At 43.0% G+C, this 20296-nt stretch overlaps 1 protein-coding gene across 1 annotated transcript in view; it reads right to left on the bottom strand.

The window, feature by feature from the left end:
• The window catches only part of atp2b3b (ATPase plasma membrane Ca2+ transporting 3b), a gene marked incomplete at both ends in the record, with an annotated part of 54131 nt that overhangs the window by 19382 nt on the left and 14453 nt on the right, over nucleotides 1-20296 (bottom strand). Inside the window, 14 exons of the mRNA XM_080732757.1 lie at nucleotides 899-1090; nucleotides 1624-1730; nucleotides 2334-2421; nucleotides 3696-3875; nucleotides 6448-6606; nucleotides 7705-7780; nucleotides 9179-9285; nucleotides 10536-10670; nucleotides 12827-12936; nucleotides 14537-14669; nucleotides 15875-16017; nucleotides 16254-16325; nucleotides 19414-19578; nucleotides 19834-19875. Coding sequence (XP_080588883.1) covers nucleotides 899-1090; nucleotides 1624-1730; nucleotides 2334-2421; nucleotides 3696-3875; nucleotides 6448-6606; nucleotides 7705-7780; nucleotides 9179-9285; nucleotides 10536-10670; nucleotides 12827-12936; nucleotides 14537-14669; nucleotides 15875-16017; nucleotides 16254-16325; nucleotides 19414-19578; nucleotides 19834-19875 — 1709 coding nt within the window. The remainder of the gene's footprint in view (nucleotides 1-898; nucleotides 1091-1623; nucleotides 1731-2333; nucleotides 2422-3695; nucleotides 3876-6447; nucleotides 6607-7704; nucleotides 7781-9178; nucleotides 9286-10535; nucleotides 10671-12826; nucleotides 12937-14536; nucleotides 14670-15874; nucleotides 16018-16253; nucleotides 16326-19413; nucleotides 19579-19833; nucleotides 19876-20296) is intronic.

Below are 20296 nucleotides of genomic sequence, written 5' to 3'. Positions count from 1 at the left end.
AGAGAGAGGGAGAGGGAGAGGGAGGGAGGGGTGGGGGTGAAGGCAACATTGCGATGGTTAGTGATATTTCTGGGTGTATCTGGAACATCTATGTCAGGCAGGGTGGGAACCCTACAGTCAAATATTTAGTATTAGTGTAACTATAAAATGGACCTGTGAGTACGCAGCATGACTGTGAGTCTGTGACCCCGCTGATCCAAGTAAGAACGCATTTGTTTGTCCCATACCAAAGCCCTTAACATTGTCCACCAGCTAAATGCTGGTACTGTATATTTTGACCATGGCTGGTAAGTTTGTCTGTACACAAACAGACATTTGGATTCTATTTATACAATTCTTATTTGACTAATGACTTACTGACTTAAATAGTACAAGTGACCGTTGAATTTTGGGTCTGCAAGCAACAGTAAAGAACATACAGTACATCCTTCCCTGGTGTCAGGGTGCATGTACAATAGAGCCATGTTTATTGCGACCGTCAGGTCGCAGTTACTATCATAACCTCCACCGGCTGTCCGTCAGTCAGTCTGTCCGTCACGTTACACTTTTGGCCCTACTCTTATCTCCGGCAGCGTTGCCCCTATCCATGCCAAACTTTGCACGCACACTCCTTGGCTGTCAAACCACAACTGATTTCTCACATATCCCTCTTCTAGCGCCACCATGAGGTTGCTTTTTGCAGTGTATACATGCGACCCAACGGTCGCTTATCTCCCGATTAGGGTGTCTTACTGATCTAAAACCTCACTCCATCACTATGCCAACACAGCCAATTGCGAGCGTTCAAATTCTGTCCCCAATCCACCTGTGACGCTACTCTGCAAATAATTACTGTATGTTGGTTGGTCGTGATGGTCGGTACGTTTGATAACAATCCCCACGTTGGGCGGCAGTGTACCTGAGTGATGCATGCCCCAGTGAAGGCCACGATGACGGCCACCACGTTGACGGTCAGCTGGAACTGGAGGAACTTGGAGATGCTGTCGTAGACGTTGCGTCCCCACATCACTGCCTTGACGATGCTGCTGAAGTTGTCGTCGGTCAAGATGATGTCTGACGCTTCCTTGGCCACGTCTGTCCCGGCAATGCCCTGAGAGACGGAGGCGATCAGGCACGTGCACACATCTAAGGGGGCTTGAGCCCCTGCCCTTTTATCCGTCTGTAAAAAGTGCCCTCTCCAGACCATGAATTCAGTTTTTACTATATGGTGAACGAAATTAATTATGCTTAGTTCAGTGCGGTATCACACACCGAAAATAGCCGACCTCCAAGCGCTTTGAGGTCTGCTATTTTCGATACAGTATTTTCACCAAAAGGCCCTTTTTGAAATTTCAGCCCGCCTCTCCATCATTCTCTGCACGACACGCCCCTGGAGGTGATAGCAGTGAGAATGTAACAGAGAGGAAAGATGACGTGTTGATTGCGGGTGTGGCAGTGGTTCTCAAACATTTCCATGTCAGGGACCCCCACACTGATATACATTTGGCCACAAACCCATACCTGAAAAGATTCTGTGCCAGGGACCCCCATAAGAGGGGTAAGAATTTCTAAATTAAGACAGACATTTTTAAGACTTTTATTATTTTTAAGACATCAATTTAAAATGTAAAAAACGGAAGTTACCATGGCAAAGCCCACATCAGCCTTCTTCAGTGCTGGCCCGTCATTGGTTCCATCCCCTGTTACCGCCACGACCTGCCTCTGCTCTAGGACGGTGCTGTCAATGATACCTAAACAAAAAGGTGGGAAATTAGTGTGTGTGTGTGTGTGGGGGGGGGGGGGGGGAATTAGTGTGTGTGAGTGTGTGTGTGTGTGTGTGTGTGTGTGTGTGTGTGTGTGTGTGTGTGTGTGTGTGTGCGTGCGTGCGTGCGTGCGTGCGTGTGAGCGTGCGTGCGTGCGTGTGTGAGTGCGTGCGTGCGTGCGTGCGTGCGTGCGTGCGTGCGTGTGTGTATGTATAGTATGTATACTATGTATATCAGAGGTAGGTCTTTGGCTTAGGTTTGATACAGTATAATGCACCAGTAAGACACCTAAGGGCAAAAAGCGACCAATGGTGAGGTTGCGCCATCTGTCGACTGACTGTACTGTATATATACATATACAATATATAACCCAGTCTACTGGGGATAGATTGTTCATACACTTGACTACTACGTTACGTTACACTACATTACTACATGTTTAATCGTATTTGTTTTAATATATTTCTTAACTTCTTGAAGCTTAGATGTATCTCTTTTTTGGTATCTGTCCTGTGTTTCATACTACAGTACTGCTATGATAAATCAATTTCCCTTGGGGGATAAATAAAGGTATCAAAACCTGCAGCTCACCTTTGACCAGGGTGTGTTTGTCAGTTGGCGAGGAGCGAGCCAGCACACGGAGTCTGGGCCAGATCTTGTCAATTCGCTCCTGTTCAATCTGTCAGTTAGATGGGGGGAGGGTTAGGGGTGTGACAGACAGTGGTAAACTAAATAATGATCAGAGACCTACAGTAGATTATCCTCTGAGCTAGACCAGTGGTTCTCAACCTTTTCAGGCCGCGAACCCCAAAATAATCATATTTTAACTGGGGACCCCCCCACCCTGACGAGCCCTAAGAGATGAGGCATTACATTTTGAATAACATGGTGAAAATAGCAGATCTACATATACTCACAACGCCTCGCCAATATTTGACAATTTGGCCAATGTTTAATTTGACAATTTAAGGACTTTTTACATCCTCTAAAATGACACTGTAGAAATGTGCATATACCCTCTATACACTTTGTGTTGGGTTGTTTACTGTTGAGAGAGAAAACAATGTTGCACATAAGTTAATCATATGGGGACCCCCCAAAATAATTTGGAGACCCCCGTGGGGGTCCCGACCCACAGGTTGAGAACCATTGTGCTAGACTAAAAGCTCATCTACAGTATAGAAAAGATAATCTCCTGTGCAGATAGAGGCAAAACAGAGCGTACTTTTGATTAAAGTATGTGAACTTGAATGCATAGGAGGGCTGTGTCATGGCACCAAATAACTAATGTGACAGCGACCCTGGACACAAATGATTTACAGTGCATTATGCACCAACTATACTTTTTTTGAGCGGTGGTAAACCCCTCCATAGAGTGGCTGTGCGTGTGTCTGTAGCCTTTTTCCTCAGCGTTTTGCCATAGTAAAACGTGTGTGTGTAGCATAGCCTGCACATCCTAGACCTAAATCCTAGTCTGAATTGATTGAAGACGTTATGCAAGCACAACCACCGCTCACTTCACATTGGGTGTGATTTTATTTATGAAAACAAAAACTGTGGTCTGGCATTTTTAGTTTCAGTGTAGCTTTGAGAGAATGCCATTGAATCGGTGGAAGGCTTGATTGGATATTAGCTTAAAAGGAGGAAACTGAATTTGATTCATAGCTACGTTTAAGTGGACTACCAATACATGTATAAACACCATGTTTTTACGGCATTGCAGAAGGCCGAGCCATCTACAACCGGACTTATCTGCAAATCGTATTTACAGTATGTCTGTATGACCCTGGGAAAATAGACAAATTACAGTTGTTTTAGTTTTTGACAGGTTAGCTATTTTGATCAGCTATTTTGTCGGCCCACAAATTCAAACAACAAATAACCTTTCCCAATGGAAGTGACTTTGACTCTAATGCTAGCGCATGTTCACTCATCACCTAACATCCCACTCACCTCTCCTTTCTCATTCCTGATTCGTCGGTTGAACTCTTTGCCATCTATACAGATAAAGTCGTCCCCAGGTTGAATGATGCCACACTTGATAGCTATGGCCCTGGCTGTGTTGATGTTGTCACCAGTCACCATCCGCACAGTGATGCCTGCCTGCTGGCATTTTAGAATGGCATCAGGCACCTGAGAGAGAGAATGTTAATAGAAGTTTAGACTGTGTTTGTCGAATAACATACAGTATAACTAGAAAGATGCAATTCTGGGATATTGCAAGTGTGGTTGCTGTGACGCGAGTCACACTTGCAGATGATTTCCGTCTTACCATTTGAATTTTCCCCATTCAAGTCAATGGGTAAAATTAATTTACTAATATGGAGATCCCTGATGTCATCAATATTATGCCCATATCGTGGAATGCCCATATATGGACATAATATGTCTATGACGTCAGACACCTATGATGTCAGTCATCTCCATATTGAGAAAAGTTAATTTTTTGCATTTTCCCATTCAAGTCAATGGAGAACGTTAATTCACAAATAAATTAATATAAATTAAACTATATAACGTATCTCTTCCCGATGAAGCCGGTGGATGTGACACATGGCCTAAGTGCGTGCCACCAAAACTGTGGAAGGAGTAGCGCGGCAAAATAAAGTTTATCTGGAATTAAAGCCGGACAAGTAGGCTACTTTAGTCTAGTTGCCCTGATAGGGCAGCCACACTAATTAATCTGTACACAAAAATACCAGGAAGACTGCCTAATAGGGAGATAAGCGACCGTCAGGTCGCAGCGTGAATTTAGGGCAAAATGTGTAGGAGTAGTGTCCAAAAATGTGTTTGAAGAAATCGGCCTGATGGTGGCGCTATATGGGACAGATCCGTATTCATGAGATGAGTGTAGACTTACTGTGTGCCGATTTGCGTGATTTTAGGGCAAAATCTGTAGGAGCAGTGTCCAAAAATGTGTTTTAAAAAATCGGCCTGAAGGTGGCGCTATATGGGACAGATCCATGTTGATGACATGAGTGCAGACATACTGTGTACCGATTTGCGTGATTTTAGGGCAAAATGTGTAGGAGTAGTGTCCAAAAATGTGTTTGAAAAAATCGCCTGATGGTGGCGCAATATGAGACAGATCCATGTTGATGACATGAGTGTAGACATACTGTGTACCGATTTGCGTGATTTTAGGGCAAAATCTGTAGGAGCAGTGTCCAAAAATGTGTTTTAAAAAATCGGCCTGAAGGTGGCGCTATATGGGACAGATCCATGTTGATGACATGAGTGCAGACATACTGTGTACCGATTTGCGTGATTTTAGGGCAAAAATTGTAGGAGCTGTGTCCAAAAATGTGTTTTGCAAGAATCGGCCTCATGGTGGCGCTAGAAGAGGGTCATGTGTGAATTGATGGGTGGAGGTTGTGGTTCGGCAGGCAAGGAGTATGTGTGCAAAATTTGGCATGGATCGGGGCAACGGTTGCGGAGATATGAGCAGGGCAAAAGTGTGACGTGACAGACAGACTAGCCTCGGAAACCCAGACTTTTATTTTGGCGATAGGAAGAAAAATACAGACAGACTGACGGACGGACGGACTGACGAACAGACAGGCGGTGGAGGTTTTGATAGTAAATGCGACCTGACGGTCGCAACAAAGTCTCTCTACTACGACACTAAGTAGTAATAATGAAAAAAACATCGCAAGGATGCAACTGGGACGTATCATCAGTGATGTAGCCTGGGGTCGACGGGTGTTTCGGGTCTCGCAACATCATACACCCTCGCCCAGGTGACCCAGCCGGGGTTGATCAAGTCCCGACTTACGTCCCAGTAGCTATCCACGATCAGTCCTATTAGGGAAAGACAGGGTCACTCAATGTGCTGCACCGGAACTACTCTGCCGGGATTGGGGTACTATTCTGGCGTGTGGAAGAACTAGGCTCTATGGGTTGACTCCTGGCCGGGCTCCTCCTACGTCTCACCAGGTCCTCTCCTGCTCTCACCAGGTTCAGAACCTGTGCGTTGCACCAGACCCCAATCCAAACATTCCATTCAGCTGCTGCAGTTGAATGGCCCTCCTAAATGCCTCACCGTGGATTTGTTGGGCTTCTTCCTCACGGAGTAGTAGAGAGACTAAGACAGTAAAGACAACTAGAAATACTGTTCCTACGAAACAGTGTGGGCTCGCTCGTGACTATATTCTGCAGCGTGCTAACCGTCATGTGAAGCTCAACCAATACTCCAGCTAACACCACTCCCAGATTTTCCACACCTCAATTGCACCTCATTGGCTATGGGCCTTTGTTTGTTTTTTTTACAATATTTTATTGGTACATTTTTGTTATTTAAAGGCTATGGGCCTTTGTACTGTCTGCGACGGAACTCACTATATAAACTAGAAATACTGTTCCGACGAAACAGTCCCACAGTTTCCACACCTCAATTGCACCTCATTGGCTAAGGGCCCTGCCTTTATACTGTCTGCTAAGGAACTCACTATGAGACGGAACTCACTATATATAAATAATGAAGACAACATACCGGTAGTGTTCTCGCCTTTTCAGGCCTTTCAGGCGAGCCCACAATGATAGGAAATGTAGAATGTAACTTTCTCAACCCACTGGTTGAGAATCACGGTACACACACACACACACACACACACACACACACACACACACACACACACACACACACACACACACACACACACACACACACACACACACACACACACCTACTTCCACCATACGCTACCTCAGGTCGTACAGGGTCCTCTATCCCCACCACAGTGATACAGGTCAGCTCTGTCAGTATGCTCCCCTCATCCTCCCAATCTGGCTCCGGATTGCCCGGCAGCTCACGGTATGCAACGCAGATGGTCCTCAAGCCCTCGCATGCCATTGGCTCAATCACCTGCAAATCAATCAATACACCTTGTTCAGGAAAGCAGTTTAGCACCCTGTGCACCTTGACGCATCATACAGTTACTGTATTTATGCCTATACTTGCTGTGTATAACACATTTAGTTCACATTCCAAACATGAATCTTTGAAATGCAGAAGCTGGAGAAAGCAAAACTCACATTTTGTACTTAAGTAAAAGTATCAATACTGCACTGTAGATGTACTCCGTTACAAGTAAATGTCCAGTAAAAGTACTAAATGTTTGAAAATAGCAGATCTACAAGCTCACAAAGCGTCGCATCGCGGCGCGTTGTGAGCTTGTAGATCGTCTATTTTCAAATAGCCTAGGTATAAAATAGGGCTAAAGTGGGTTAATGTGTGTTTTATAATATTATAATTTACACCTGCAAAGTAACTTTAATTAGTAACTAAAGTGTTCAAATAAATGTAGTGGACTAAACGTACAATTATGTGAATCCAAGATGTAATGGAGTAGAAGTAAAACTATTGGAAATTGGATATACTCAAGTAAAGTACAAATACCTCAAAAGTGTACTTAACTCTCAAATACCTGGAACGCGCCCGAGTCGCGTTAGATTTTAACCACTTTAACCATTATTTTATGCTTTAACTTTAGAAAAATAGCAGATATACAAGCTCACAGCGCGGCACCGAGTGCCGCGCTGCGAGCTTGTAGATCTGCTATTTTTGAAAAATCTTGAAAATGTGTGCAAGTCTTTGAATATCTTTGACCCGACTTCTAAATCCTTCCTCTAAATCAGCTGTTCTCAAACTTTTTCATGTCAAGGACCCCCAAAATCTCATTTTTTCGGCCGCAGACCCTTATCTCAAAATATGTTGTTCCAGGGACCCCCCCCAGAAGCAGAGATTTGAGTTACAAAAGTCTGCTTTGAAAAATATATATTGAAAAATGTGTACACATTTTCACGATTTTTTCAAAAATAGCAGATCTACAAGCTCGCAGCGCGGCACTCGGTGCCGCGCTGTGAGCTTGTATATCTGCTATTTTTCAATAGTTAAAGCATTCAATAATTGTACTAACAGTACTTAAGTAAATGTACTTTACACCACTGTCTAGCAGCTCACCGCTTTGACCATGTCGTCTCTGTCGCGTGGCCGGAAGATGCGAGGCTCACCCTTGTTATCCAGGATGTAGGAACACCTGGAGAGAGATTAATTACAACTAGAAAAATGCTATTGGAAATTGCAAGTGTGGTTGCCGTGACGTGGGTCACACTTACAGATATTTCAGTATCTGTTCATCCTTGTTCCTATTTGAGCGGCGCTAACCATTCCGTCCTTTAATATCCCTTTTATGCCCATATATGGAGATCCCTCATGTCATCGATATTAATTAAGCCCATATCTGGGAATGCCCAATTGCCCATATATGGACATACTGTGTCAGTCCCATGTGGTCTATAATGTCGGACATCTATGATGTCATGTCATCTCCATATATGGGACAAGTTACATTATCAGTCAATGGAGAAAGTTAATTCACAAATGAATGTATTTAAAGTAAACTATGTAACATATCTTTTAGCATAATGCAAGGAATCTATTATTGATGAAGGCATTAATGCGTTGTGTCAATACATTTCTTATTATTAAACATGCATGGTACTGTATAAAAATGAAGCTTGTTATTAAACATGCATGGTACTGTATAAAAATTAAGCTTGGCTAATTAAAAGAAGTTAACTCTCTACCATTGCGTTACTGCCTATCATCTCATCTGGGTAATTTCTTTTAAATATATATACAGTAAACAGTATATATACAGGTATACACACACACACACACACACACACACACACACACACACACACACACACACACACACACACACACACACACACACACACACACACACACACACACAAACACACACACATTCTCTGCTTGTTTAAACTACAAACCAAGTTGCCTATTACTTTTTCACCTTTAACAAATCACCCAATCAGAATCTTTTTTTGTCTTCATCAGGTCTCACAGTGGGCGAAACATTGTTAAACCTTTTGCTTAATACATTCTCTACTGGGAGGTGAGATACAGTGTGCGAACTTCCATTCCTTCTTCTCCGACTTGTCAATAGACTCTATTCACGGCCCGCCCACGCACGCGCACTCTGCAAATTTCTCAGCAACTTCCTGGTGCTGACGTCAGCTTTGAAGGGTAAATTAATACAGAAATAGCTGGACTTAAAGCCAACAAATCATTATTTCGAACGGTAAAGTAAATTATAACGCTTTGTGCCTTTTACTATCTTGTGTTCTTGATCATGCTAGCCGTATTTTATACTGCACTATTCGGAAATTGCATTAAATTTGCGATTTCTGTGTTAACTCTATAGGCTTTTAGTAGGGTTTTCCTTCAACCGTGACGTCAGCACCAGGAAGTTGCGTAGCGTGAATTCGGTCAATACCCTGCCAAACGTTGTAGGAAAGATGTTGATGGTGAATGTAAAGAGGGCTTATGACTGTCATCCATTCACCAGCCAAACATTTCTGCCTCCCCACTCCCTAAACTCCACCCCATCCCTCTTCCTGACACTCACTTCTTGAGCAGGATCTCAGAAGCTCCTTTGCTGTAGAGACGGAATGAGCCATCAGGCAGCTTGATCACTGTACTCATGGACTTGCGCGCCGAATTGAATGTATACACCTATGAAAGAGAGAGAGAGAGAGAGAGAGAGAGAGAGAGAGAGATAGAGAGAGAGAGAGAGAGAGAGAGAGAGAGAGAGCTAGCCCTTTAAAGTCGCACTGCAACGGAAGTGCTCCACTTGACTTGTTTCAATTCTGTATGGTGCATTTCATAGTGAAACGTGCCAGAAGGCAGGACATAGCGCTGGGAGGAATGTGATTTGACGGTCAAAAAGTAGGCGGGCCATAACTCATTGAAGACATTAAAATGTAAAGACGGGCAGGCTGACGATCGACGCTGTGTCACTTAGACTGACTAAATCCTCTCTATAATTGGTAAAACGGACCTGGAAATAACATACTTGATGCAGTCTTTTTTTCACTCTATACCAACTCTTTGACAAAAAAAATAGCCGATTTACAAGCTCACAACGTGTCGCACCGCAATTTTTTTGGCAAATGTTCCGCCCCAGGATAATGGATGTTGGGATATTTTGATTATCGCGATGATATCGTAAATCTTTTTTTTTTTTTTTTTTGTAACAATAATCGTGACATGAAATTTTCATATCGTCCCATCCCTAGTCTGTACTCTACCACCGCTGACCGCTCACACTATAACCATTTATTTTCCTTGTATGTAAACATGCACGCTTTCCCTATGTATTGCATGCTTTCTGTTCCTTGTGAAGCAAGTTGAGCTTCTCTCTGTGTGACATGTGTGAAACAAATACAGTTAGGCTGCATGCACCAGACTCATTTCCAGCTCGTTGAATGATTTTAAGTGACATGAAGTTTGCTTGTGGTTTCCCCTGATCGAGCGCTAGCAGTTCACGGCTCAGAAATGCAGGGTTATCACTCCAGCCAATAGCATTTGTTCACCGATCTCTGTGTCCGCCTCCCCTCCCCCAACCCACTCTGTCCGCTCCCCTCCGTCAATTTTGATAATTACAACGAATAAGCATAAACAAACCAGTTCAGAACGATACTGATGTAAAATAAGATATCCAGGGGCGCCCGCTGGCCTACTGGTCCAGGTGCATACCACATAGGCATTGCCACATACGTATAACATTGCCCGACGGCGTCGCCAGTTCGATTCCCGATCCGGACTACCTTTGCCACGTGTCACTCCCCATCTCTCCCGCCATTTCCTGTCAGTCTACTGTCCTATCTAATAAAGGCATAAAAGCCCCCCCCCCCCCCCCCCCCCCCCACAAAAAAAAAAAAAGAAAACGGAAAGGAAGGATGAAAGGAAGGCTTGGTGTGAACCTTGTAGAGCTTCTCCTCAGGGACCTGCTCTCTGACTGGAGCGTAGTCCTGCTGCAGGTCCAACACAAAGCCCAGAAGACCACACTCTGTCTTGTTGCCCACCTGCTTCGGCATACCCCCTTCTGAGTCAGGTGGCTAGAAAGAGAGAGAGAGAGAGAGAGAGAGAGAGAGAGAGAGAGAGAGAGAGCGAAAGACAGGGGCGTCAATTGGGTATGGCAGGGGTATGCAGCTGCCATACCCTGGGGCCAGGGGGGAAAATAAAAGTTTTTTTTAAATATAAATCCATGAATGTCTCTTTGTCTATCTGCGCTGGTTATTATGTTGTTAAAATACAGTAAAATAACTACAAATGCAAAATGTAACAAAATGGTCACTTTAACTATTCTCCACACTTCTCCCCATCTTGACAAAATGGTATATTCCCAGGTTCCGCAGGTCAGCTGCACAGGTGCAATGCATTATTGTTAATTGTGGCCCATTTACTAACATGCCAAGTTTAGCTGCACTTGAACAACCGTTCCAGGCTGCCATATCCAGACCAAGAAACCGTAGAAACCTGTGTAAAAAATGGCCAAAATTTTTGGCAGACATTGTGAAAATAGCCGATCTACATGCTCACAACGCCTCGTTTTTTTCAGACATTGTGAAAATAGCCGATCTACATGCTCACAACGCCTCGCAACGCGAGGCGTTAACGCGAGGCGTTGTGAGCATGTAGATCTGCTATCTTCACAATATAACCGTGTTATACAAAATAGCCCTTACCCGTTCAAAGATATGAGCTCCAAAATGATGTGCAGTGTGTGGGTTATGGGATGTGCACTGTGCATACAGTATATGAGGGATGGAAAGTAACTTTAACTGGTGCTTGCATGATAATATGTAGGAGCATCAATGTAAGAAATACCCGTTTCGTTTAATGGCTATGTGTGTGTGTGTGTGTGTGTGTGTGTGTGCATGTGTGTGTGTGTGTGTGTGTTAGTATCACTGTTAAGCCGGCCCCTTGGCCTGTCCTGTCCTGTCAGAGTCTGTGTGTGTGTGTGTGTGTGTGTGTGTGTGTGTGTGTGTGTGTGTGTGTGTGTGTGTGCGTTCGTGCGTGCGTGCGTGCGTGCGTGCGTGCGTGCGTGCGTGCGTGCGTGTGGCCAGTGCTCCCAGCGTACCCTATAAAATGCTGAGTAATTGTCTCTCTCTACTTCCTCTGATGGCAGCAGCGTTTGATTCTCTTTGGTTTAGTTGGCACCATTCAACATTCCACACTACATTTACCACACATTGCCAGGCACGTGCACACATAGACATCAAAGAGGGCTTGAGCCCCTGCCCTTTTATCCATCTGAAAAAAAGTGCCCTCTCCACACCATGAATGCAGTTTTTTTACTATGATGAAAGAAATGCAAATACCGTCTTTCATTGCCATACCTGAAGGCAGCATTCAAGAGAATTGCCTTGTCCAAACTCTCCTGAACTTGAATGCAGCATCTTATGTTGAAAGAATTGACCTCTGTGTGTAGAAATCCATGCCCTTAGGCCACATCTCCAGGATTGACTTGATTAAGCTTAATTTAGTGTGGTATCACACACCGAAAATAGCCTATTTTCAATATTTTCACCAAAAGTCCCTTTTAATAATGTCAGCCCCTGCCTCTCTAACATTCTCTGCACATCCCTGCACATTGCTAACACCACTGATTTCACTGATTAACACATCACGTTCATGTTATGTGTAATATGTTTTAGTTATTGTTTATTTGAAAATCAATGATCACTTTGTGCCCTTCTAAAAGCTGTGTCTTCACAAGCCACTTCGTAAGAACAGGGTTCCCACATCTTTTTACCAATTCATTTCCAAAACTTTTCCAAAACTTTTCCAGAATATTTAACCCAATTTCCAGGACTATATAACAATAATTCAGCTCAATAACAGTTAGTGTATGCCAGTGGTTCTCAATCTTTTCAGGCCGTGACCCCCAAAATAATCATGTTTTAACTGGGGATCCGGCACCCCGACGAGCACTAAGAGTTGAGGAATTTTGCATAACACGGTTCTATTGTGAAAATAGCAGATCTACATGCTCACAACGCCTCGCAAACTGCCTCTAATATTTGACAATTTGCCCCATGTTTAATTTGTCATTTCAGAGGTAATAACAAAATCAATAACCAAAGACAATGCATAGCTATTTTTTCCAGGACCTTCCAGGATCCTTGATAAATTCCAAAACTTTTCCAGTACTGGAAAAATATTTTTCTAATTTCAAAATATTTCCAGGAATTTCATAAGAATGACTCACCAAGATCTTGGAGGTGTAGGCACTGTTGATGGAGATGGCGTTGACTATCAGATCCAGAGTCTTGGGGGGGATCTGCCCCGGGTCTGGGACCTCCCGGTGATGCACGTCACCTGAGCCACAAATACAACTTAAATCACACTGGCAGTAACGGCATGTCTTCTTCTTCCTATCGTTTGTGATAGATTTGTCAATTATCAATGCCGTTATAGTGTGACAAAAATGATTTTGGCCCACATTGGAGAGAGAAGAGGTATCAAGACAACAAACCTTGAGCCAAGTTTAAAGGAGCTATAGTCGACTTTTTCTTGAAAACGGATGCTAAAATAAAAACAATGTTTCGAAAATATTTTATAAAAAAATAAGCTTCATACATGTGTTTCTATTCAAAAATTACCACGACAAGCGTAAAATAATGATAAAATAATCATTTTGGCCATTGTCAGACTTTGTTTACATTCTAGTCTATTCTTTGATAGTGTTAGACTAGGATGTAAACAAAGTGTCGGTCCGACAATGGCCAAAATTATTATTTTATCATTATTTTACGCTTGTCGTAGTCATTTTTTAATTGAAACACATATATGAAGCTTATTTTTGTATAAAATATTTTCGAAACATTATTTTTAATTTAGCATCCGTTTTTCAAGAAAAAGTTGACTATAGCTCCTTTAAAATAAACTGGTATTTATTCACACATGCAAGGATAAGTGGGAACATGCCATGGCATGTATAATAACCACAAGCATGCATGTTTAAGTAGCGTATAAAGACTGTATAAATATGACAAGATGGAGTATGGGAATGTCTTACTCTTTTCATATGAGTGGGTTTCAAGGACGGTTATTTTTTTGTCAAAGTTACGATACTGTTGCGTTTCAAGGCATGTTAAAGAGAGATTTGTTTTATTTTACAATTGAAATTCTGTGACCCTTTATTTCCACACAACTCCTCTAAGGTATATTAAACACTCATTCAGTGCCAATGACGTCTCAATGACGTCTTTTTTCAAAAGCCCTGGGTGCCAATGACGTCTTTGACGTCTTTTGTGTTTTTTGTATGAAAAACCTGAGATCAGAGAGATGCTTTTCTCTGTTTGTGTGTTGGCTCCCTCGTTTAGCTGATTGAGAAAATGTGTGTTCATTCTAGTGGATGGACACTTTTTTTTATTCAAACAGCTCTATCTCTGGAACCATTGTCATTTTTTTTCATTGCATAGTAAAGAAAAACATACAAAATCCTGGCACATCTACCTTGGGAGCCATTTTGGCCCAGGGCACAGAAAGAGTTAATGACATAGTTCAATATTGAAAATGGGTGGTTTTCCCCTTTAACCAACATTTACTCCATTATTAGCAACTTTTGAATGACTAATAGATAAACAAAAAGTCTAAAAATAATACCACAGGAAAATGGTCTATAGACGGGTTTCTTGTTTACAAACATTGAGACTAAATGCACAGCTGACAGTATCATGTAATCAATTCCGTCCAATCCCCAAACCTGTTGTTTTGGGGAGCGCTGGTTTCATTGGCTAATTTTGGTACGGACCCTGTGCACGCATCTAGTTTTATCAGTGTAACGTGGACCAGAAACCCGTCTATATGTTCATGTATAATTATACAGCCATACAGCTGTGAATAGACAATGGTCCTATTGAAATCTGAAAAAGTTAAAGTCAGGTCAAAGTCAAATCAAATGCGTTGCACCAACCTATGAAAGTCTGCACTACAGTCATGCGGTTGGTGGTGAGGGTCCCCGTCTTGTCCGAGCAGATGGCTGTGGCGTTCCCCATGGTCTCGCACGCGTCCAGGTGGCGCACAAGGTTGTTATCCTTCATCATTTTCTATGCGGGAGACAGTGATAGAGAGCAGGTGGTGATTGGGTGAATGGCGGTTTGGGACATGGAAACAGACAGAAGAAGAATGGGAGAGATGGATTGTGGAAAGTAAGGAGTGAGGGAGGGTGGGGTTGCAGTCATTATTGTTCATTTGACACACACAAGTTTAATGAGACGCAGCACAGCGAGGATGATATCCCCGTTATAGTCGCTTGTGTGCAATGTTGTGCTCATACCTTATAGCAGGGTTTCCCAAACTTTTTTATCTCAGGGCACCCCGTGAATATTTTTTTAATCCGAGGCACCCCTACATTATAATTTTCACTCCCAGCACCTTACATTTATAGCATATCGTCGTTGTCGGGTGGAAACGTTCGTTTTGTATTTATCATCTATAAAATGTACTAAACTAGTGAAAACAGCCGATCCACAAGCACACAACGCCTCGCATCGCGAGGCGTTGTGTGCTTGTAGATCGGCTTTTGTGTGACAGTCTTGTATGATGAAGCAGGGCTCTGCTTTACCAAAAGACGTACACATTTGAAACTTGGAGATACAAGGTTTCTGCACGACAGTGACAATATTTTAGTGATTATGTTGCGAGGAAAACGTTGAGATAATTGCCATTTTGGTTAGAACTGACTGAATATAACTTTGTACTTCAAGTTTAAAATGATACTAAATATTTTTCAAGTGTCCAAATAAATTACAAATATTATCAAATTATCTCGCGGCACCCCAGGGTGCCCCGTCACCCACTTTGAAAACCCCTGCCTTATAGATCTGCAATGTTCGGTGCCCACTAACTGGTGCGCAACCAAGTATAAATCACATGTCACATGCAAAGGAGGGACACTCTTCTCTCTCACTTCCTCTCTCACACAGACACAGGATCTGGGTCAAACCGTGTTTGCAGGTAATTCTTAGCATTTCTAACCTAACCTACTTGAAGCACCAGATGGTGGTGGCTGCATCATCGGATCGGACTTTAAACTTTGTGGCTCTCATTTCCAAGCCGTTGCTACACCGTCATTGTATTACTACTGCTTCTGCTAGTAGAAAAATAAGAAAAAAACTAACAAATTGAGAATGATTTGCACTCCAACACTATTTGACCCAGGTCTGACATGCCCGCACGGCACGCACTGTACATGTATGCCTGCACACACGCACGCACGCTCGCACGCACGCACACATACATATGGACATACCTTAACAGAATAAGCCAGAGAGATAGTGACAGCAAGTGGGAGGCCCTCGGGCACAGCGACTACCAGCACGGTGACTCCGATGATGAAGAACTTGACAAAGTATTGTACATAGACCGGAGTGCACTCTGCCAACCACACACGACCTGTAGCAACACAAACACAACACAAATCACTCCGACTCTACCATCAGATTGACTACTTAAAATAGCTTGTATTACTACAACTCAGTAGAACACTGTGTGTGTGTGTGTGTGTGTGTGTGTGTGTGTGTGTGTGTGTGTGTGTGTGTGTGTGTGTGTGTGTGTGTGTGTGTGTGTGTGTGTGTGTGTGTGTGTGTGTGTGTGTCTTGCGCATGCATGTAAAATTAAAATGGACATACCTTCCACGACAAACGTTTCGATGCAAAAGTAAAGAACCAGGATGATCACTGTGATTGCTGACATCACCAGGCCTGTTTGGAGATATTCAGAGAGGATTGGTCAGTCACAATCTTGCCCATTCTCTCTTGCTATTGTCTGATATCCTGTACTTTTCCACTTTTTTTGTCGAAGCGTTTTCATCCCAATTGTTCTGGCACACCTCTTTGTCACAGGCAGACACTCCTCCATTCTAAATAATAGCCTACATATTATTCACGAGTTTCGGTTAACATTTATGAAAAACATTGAAGATGGACATCCTGTATTAAACCAACCATCCAATAATATACTAGAATAGGAATGTGTTACATTGGCAATAAAAAAGCTCCCCAGGGGCCCAATTTGGTCCACGGGCCGCCACTTGAATATCACTACTCTAGGGACTATCAAGTATTTTAGGCTCTTTGTCTTTTTTTCTTCTTCAGCTTCAATTCAAGTGATAATCTAAAAAGCGGTGGTTCTCATCTGGTTGGTTGTGACACAAAAGCGGTCACGACTTACAACTCATGACGTGTTCACAGTTCACACCGTACAGTATACCAGTAAGACTCCCTAATCGGGAGATAAGCGACCGTTGGTCGCTTATCTCCTGTCACACTGCTGACATCAGTATGACACAAATGACCCTTATATAAGACCGGCATTATCTACCGACAGATTAGTAACAAGATGTCAAAATCGTTGAAGGTTGAATCTCCAGATATGGAGATAACCAACACATCCCTCCATATATGGAGATAACCGACGAATCTCACTAAGTCTGACCTCACAAGCCCCATATTTGGACACGAACAACATATAACTCCATATATAGAGACATAGCTGCTGACATCAGTATGACATCACACTGCTGACATCAGTATGACATCACACCGTACACAAATGACCCTTATATAAGACCGGCATTATCTACCGACAGATTAGATGCAAGCAGGATCTCGACTCTGACACAACTCATCGGCTCATAAGCTGGTTCTCCCTCCATATATGGAGATAACCGACGAATCTCACTAAGTCTGACCTCACAAGCCCCATATTTGGACACGAACAACATATAACTCCATATATAGAGACATAGCTGCTGACATCAGTATGACATCACACTGCTGACATCAGTATGACATCACACCGTACACAAATGACCCTGACGGCACACACCAAGCAGTGTGATGTCATACTGATGCGGAGATATGAGCAGGGCAAAGGTGTGACGTGTGACGTGTGACCGACGGACGGACGGACGGACGGACGGACGGACGGTGGAGGTTTTGATACCAGTAAGACTCCCTAATCGGGAGATAAGCGACCGTTGGTCGCTTATCTCCACAAATAGGCCAAAAGTTTGTTTTACCAATTATTACACTCTATGTGAACATTTACATCAACAAATCCCAAGTACTATGCAGAACGACCCATTTCAAGTTTTTAATGTACAACAATATTTAGAAAATAGGTCTACAAGCTGACAGTCCTCGTCCCTTATATTCCCATAGGTTATATGGAGATCTCAGTGTTTGTCAGTCCTTGTTCATTTATGCCCATATATGGACATCTCTATATCTACTGTAACAGTCCTTGTCCCTTTATGCCCATATATGGAGATCTCTTAACTGTAAGTCCTTGTCCCTTTTATGCCCATATATGGATATTCCTGATGTCATCAGTATATGAACATATATGGGCTTTCTGATATGCCCATATATGGAGATCTCTTAACTGTAAGCCCTTGTCCCTTTTATGCCCATATATGGATATCCCTGATGTCATCCGTATATGCCCATATATGGGCTTTCTAATATGCCCATATATGGAGATCTCTGTATCTCCATATATGGGTATAAAAGGATACTTCAGGTCTGACATCAGGTTTGTTTATATTGGGTTGCTAGGTTTGACATCACAAACTCTATGGGCCATCTGACCTAGAAATCTATATTTGGGCATAGATGACTCATCGTGACCTCATCACACGTCGACCGCACGTGTGACGTGCGGTCGACCGCACGTGTGACCGACGGACGGCCGGTGGAGGTTTTCATACTAAACTGCGACCTTACGGTCGCAACTAAACTGCGACCTGACGGTCGCAACAAATACGGGCAAAAACTGTGGGTGTGAAACTGTGTGTCTAATATATTGGATGATTTCATAAACACGAATCTGTGACCCACATAAAAAAACAGCTGAGAACCAATGATCTACAGTGGGATGAAATGTCGCATTTTTTGGCATTCATCATGGTGATTTAAAAGCTGTTTCCAGCTAGTAAACGTTTGTGGCTTGCAGTTGTACAGTAATTAGCGTGTGAGCGGCTGCAGTTGCCAATATTAATTTATCACACTTGTTTTTTATCATCTCTCTTGACTTGACAGTCATTGATGTTGGTGGTGTTTCCTCCCAGCATTTTCACCGTCAATTAAAACAAAAACAAATACTTTTTACTATACACATCTTCAGTGTTAATTTAAAGCTGTAATCCATAAAATGCATGTCCTGTCCCCGGGCCCCCTGCGCGAGCACAGAAACCTTTACTGCTGAAGGAAAGCACATTTGGACAGGGGGGATATTATGCTTTGAGCTTCATGCAATACCTCTTGTCAACCAGTAATGGACCAACCCAAACACAGGATTAAAATCAAAAGAAGAGCAGAGAGACTACTTCCAACCACTGCTATTGTATTATTTAGAAATGGTTTTAACCTCAGCCAAGAAGAAGGCAGCTTAGCTGCCACATGTTTTGTGTGTATTTTTCAATTAGATGTTATGAGTTTTGCAGCAACTTCTTTTTATATTCTTCTTGCTTGCTTTTTTTGGCTGGCCCTTCAATACTACAACACAGGTGTGCATTGTATCTCTTCAAACTTTGCAGTTGTGTTCTTTTAACATACTGTACTCTAACCCCCAGATTGGTTCTATAAAAGTGTTGGTTCAATAAAAAGTTCTGAGACTATCCATCAGAATTTCGGAATGATGTCAATTTGTAGGTATATCACCACTATTTCCTAAGAAAAGTTTGGACGTCAGAAGGAGCATGTAGGCTATACTGGTCTTATCTCGGAGTGAACAATTAATGAACCGCTGGTCTTCACTCCTGAAGCACTTTGAAAAGAATAAACTCACCAGCTTTCCCAATCTGAACAGCCAGTTTGGTGAGTTTTCCCTGAAGGACACTCTTCTCTTTCTTGGGAACATGGGACTTCTTCTTCTTCTCGTCCTCCACTTCCCCTCCCTCTGCACTCTTCAGAGGCTGCATCTCCATGGCAACACCCCCATCTTGCTTCTTGGCTGAAACAGGCACACAAACATGTACAGACGGATGCAGACGTGCGGACAAACAGATACCACACACACGCGCACGTGCACACACATGCACATGCATGCACACGGATGGACGGACGGACGGACGGACGGACGGACGGACGCACGCACGCACGCACGCACGCACGCACGCACGCACGCACGCACACACACACACACACACACTCAATACCTCATGACAGCCATTTAATGTCATGACACACAAGTTATGAGCTACAGTACCTTTGTTCTGATTATTCTCCACAGCTCCATCAGGTTGTTTTCCTAAGAAAGAGAGAGAGAGAGAGAGAGAGAGAGAGAGAGAGAGAGAGAGAGAGAGAGAGAGAGAGAGAAATATAAATTGAGTAAGGGCATTCATAGGCATATGTCTACTGTACATACCATAATCCTAAATAATTAAATTGTATTTCTGATCTTAGGACACTTTCAATCACAACTTCCAAAAGTAAAACACCACCAACTTCACAAAAACAACAACAACAACACAGGCACACCAGGGTCAAAAGCAAAATACAGACATACATTATATTGTTTATGTAGGGATTCGGTTTGGTCAATGTCACTGCACGGTCCACTGGGGTTTCACTCATTGGTTTAGGAGTGTGAAAGGGCACAGGACATGTACCGGTACCTGGATAATCTAACATACCATTGGCCACTGTGCTGTGACAGGCATCGGTAAGAG

This window comes from Nannobrachium achirus (assembly GCF_963921795.1).
Source record: "Nannobrachium achirus genome assembly, chromosome: 9".
NCBI classification, from domain to species: Eukaryota; Metazoa; Chordata; class Actinopteri; order Myctophiformes; family Myctophidae; genus Nannobrachium; species Nannobrachium achirus.
Note: the sequence above shows the minus strand (reverse complement) of the source record. Positions and strands in the feature narration are given on the sequence as shown.